Consider the following 3167-nt stretch of genomic DNA (forward strand, 5'->3'; position numbering starts at 1 on the left):
TCAAACGATACACACTGTTTCCATCCGTGGTATATTATTTACCGTATTTTGTTCTCCCTTTCAGAGTAAACATGCACTACTCGATATCAACAACGACCGCCTTTTGTATACGGACACAGCCAATCTGAAAGCATCAAACAACAACAAAACCAACGATTTACGATACAAAGAAAGAAAGAAAGAAGAAGAAGAAACGAATATCATCCCGTTGCATAAAGACAACAACACAGCCAGTTAGCAGCACCATTCCAACAACAATTCTCTTTATGGTCAACATAAAAAAATATTTGTTTGTTAGAACATTCGAACCGCTTTGAACCGATTTCTTCGTAAATTTTCTTAAAAACATACATCGTATACATCACGAAATTAAATGAAAAAATTCAAAAAAAAAATCCATCTAGTTTGTAGGGATCATTGTGATCGTGAAGAAACTTGTCAATTTGACATTGAAATTAAAATAAAATCATTGTGAGAAAATCCAAAACATTGGCCTTTGATTTGGAATGAAAAGGGGTCCATGTGATCTTCTTTGTGGCTTTATGTTTGTGTGTTTTGTTGTCGTTTTTCGGCCAGTTTTTAGAGAGAATAATTTGGATTCATTTGGTAATACAGGTAGCAGCTTGATGAACTTTGCGTTTGAATTGTTTAATTCTAGCAATTATGAGTCCTCAAAGAAAGAAATGTGTGAGAATAAAAGACGGTTTGTTTTGGCTCTTTATTTATTTCAATTTATTTTAATTTATTTTATGTTCAACATTCGATTGCTTTCTCTCTCTCTCTGGAGTTATGTTAATGTACTTGATGTTGATCAAAGCAGTGTTTAAAGAAAAGTTCTAGAATCTAGATATGGTTGAAGGTATGGTTGTGATAGCTTAATAATTTCAATGTTTATAATGTGATCGTATGAGGGGACATAGTTTCTAGCTAAAAACGAAACCGTATTGCTATCAATGGTTGAATTTTAGTGTCGATTGAAATGTGCTTTCATATGATATTTCCGTGTAAAACGCTTCATACAAATCTTGCATTGAAACGGTCTTTCACCGCTGTGCACAGGCATATGTTTTATCAAATCGGCTTGATCCACAGTGACAAACTTCTTGCAGATGTGGCATTCAAATCGACGCACTTTGCACACTTTTTCGTGGGCATATTTTTCATCCTTCTGGTAGAAACCGCTGAAACAGATCCGGCAATGGAATGGAAATTCATTGATATGAGTCGCCTTATGCACCTTCAGGGACTGCATTTTTGTGAATTCTCTGCCGCAGCTACCACATCGATATGGTTTTTCGCCTGTGTGAATACGTGTGTGTTTATTGAGGTCTGCCCTGTAATTGCTGGAATATTCACAAAGTTGACACTTGAAGCGCTTTTTCGGCACCAACTGATTTCGAAGCGCTTTTCCGCCACCGTTTCTTGGATATTTTGTTGTTCTTTTGTTCTTGGATATTTTGTTGTTTCGATTTTTTGATGCGTCACGAATAGTTTTGGCACCATCAGCGTTTCCTTTATTTGCCATTATGATGGAGTGTTTGCTCGTTGTGTTCACATTGCGATTCTCATTAAATTCAATCATCGGAATGCCATCGTTCATATCCGCCATCATAGTTTCTTTGTTGGCACCATTACCGCCTTCACTTTCTGAATGATCATTCTGGTAATTAAAACCGGGCGATTCCGTCTCTAACATTTCGGTGTAGCTACTATCGGTATGTTGAACCAAATCGTTCCATTCAGATGTTTCGTCATTGTTATCGCACTTAATATCAAGGGCACCTTCCGTTTTGATTTGATCATCTTCATCGCTTGAGTCGATGACTTCGACTGGGTCAGTCATGCCAGGACATTTAGTAAGAAATGAGCTCATAATCGGTGACCCATCATCTGCACCAATGTTGACTCGGTCTTCCAAGTTTGAATTCATTTCGAATTGGTCGTAAGTAAGGTTGATCCTGGAAACAATTAACTTTAATAAATTATTTGGATGAATTTAATTGATTACTCCACTCACCGATCACTTGAAACACTCAAAAAATATTGCTTAAACTCAGAATTGAGCGAAAAACCATTGCGTTTGAAAGTCGTTTTAATTTTTCCCAACGAAATTGTTGCCTGGCGATCGAATGCAGCAAGCATTTTGTGCATTTCGTCTTTCCATTCCATTGTTGGTCTTAATTAGAAAATAGATGAATAGATAAGGTAATTTGATTAATTATTATTGGAATCCATTGTGTTTATAGTGTCGTCGAAAGAACGTTCATTTTACTATATGAGCGAATTCTGAACAATGAACTGATTTTGATTACAATATTTTAGATTCCAAGAATTAATGAAAAACGTGTTTTGTGTAAGGCGACCTGTGACGAGAAGGGTACATTATGTACATTATTTTAATGATGACATGTGCTATGGCAACATGGTAAATGTTCTAGAATAAATAAAACACACACATGTACTTCATGGAATATCTTACCAAACTCATGAGCATTTACTTAATTGTGGCTGAAAGTTCTATAAATTATGGATTTTTCTATTGTCAATATACATACCTTAATCTTTTTGGTAAAAACGTGAATTAGCTTTTGCAATTAGGTGCAAATTGTCACGATTTATACGATTAAGACTTAATGGTAGCCTATCCAATTTATTCTGTGTTGTTTACCAAAGCGGAACGCTTTCTGGATAATTCGTAAATAATGAAACTGAGAAATATTTTAATTACTTTTTGGTTATTCAGTATCGTATAAGATTAAGAAAATCAGTGAAAATGGTGCTTTGCGTGAGACGACATATAATGGATGATGCAATATTGGCGATATAAACATAAACTGTCAAAATAAATGTTTGCCATTTGTTTTGCGACGAATTCAATTTGCTGCTGTTGTTTTTGAATATCTTTCGCCGTAATCGGACGTTAAATTCAAATTGAGACAATAATTGTATTCCAATTTACACATATTTCCATTCGAAATAAAATAATCGTCCAATACTGAAAATTAATGAAGTATTTGTTTGCTTTCATGATGAATTACAATTCAATTTCTGAGTTCTTGATTTTTTTAATTAATAATTATTAAAAACAGTTTTGAAAGAATGTTAAGAGAGATAGGAATATGTCGATCGACATGATAAATTTATTTAACAGTAATGAGTGAAATGGA

General features: G+C 34.4%; 1 protein-coding gene across 1 annotated transcript; it reads right to left on the minus strand.

Annotated features, from left to right (window-relative positions):
* Window positions 1-766: 766 nt before the first annotated feature.
* LOC116350181 (zinc finger protein 62-like) lies at window positions 767-2736 on the minus strand. Its single transcript, XM_031781913.1, has 3 exons — window positions 2556-2736; window positions 2018-2176; window positions 767-1958 (listed from the first exon to the last, which is right to left on the minus strand). The coding sequence occupies exons 2-3, from the start codon at window positions 2167-2169 to the stop codon at window positions 965-967; spliced, it is 1146 nt and encodes a 381-aa protein (XP_031637773.1). The 5' UTR covers window positions 2170-2176; window positions 2556-2736; the 3' UTR covers window positions 767-964.
* Window positions 2737-3167: the final 431 nt, after the last annotated feature.

The sequence above is a fragment of the Contarinia nasturtii genome, unplaced genomic scaffold, assembly GCF_009176525.2.
Source record: "Contarinia nasturtii isolate CC-2019 unplaced genomic scaffold, AAFC_CNas_1.1 Cnas_scaffold_3813, whole genome shotgun sequence".
NCBI classification, from domain to species: Eukaryota; Metazoa; Arthropoda; class Insecta; order Diptera; family Cecidomyiidae; genus Contarinia; species Contarinia nasturtii.

What these genes read in the sequence shown, in the direction of transcription:
- LOC116350181 (XM_031781913.1), bottom strand. Translation starts at nt 2,169, where the DNA reads ATGGAATGGAAAGACGAAATGCACAAAATGCTTGCTGCATTCGATCGC. An exon ending in TTGAGTGTTTCAAGTGATCG is followed by an intron (nt 1,959 to 2,017) that starts GTGAGTGGAGTA and finishes AATTGTTTCCAG; the next exon opens with GATCAACCTTACTTACGACC.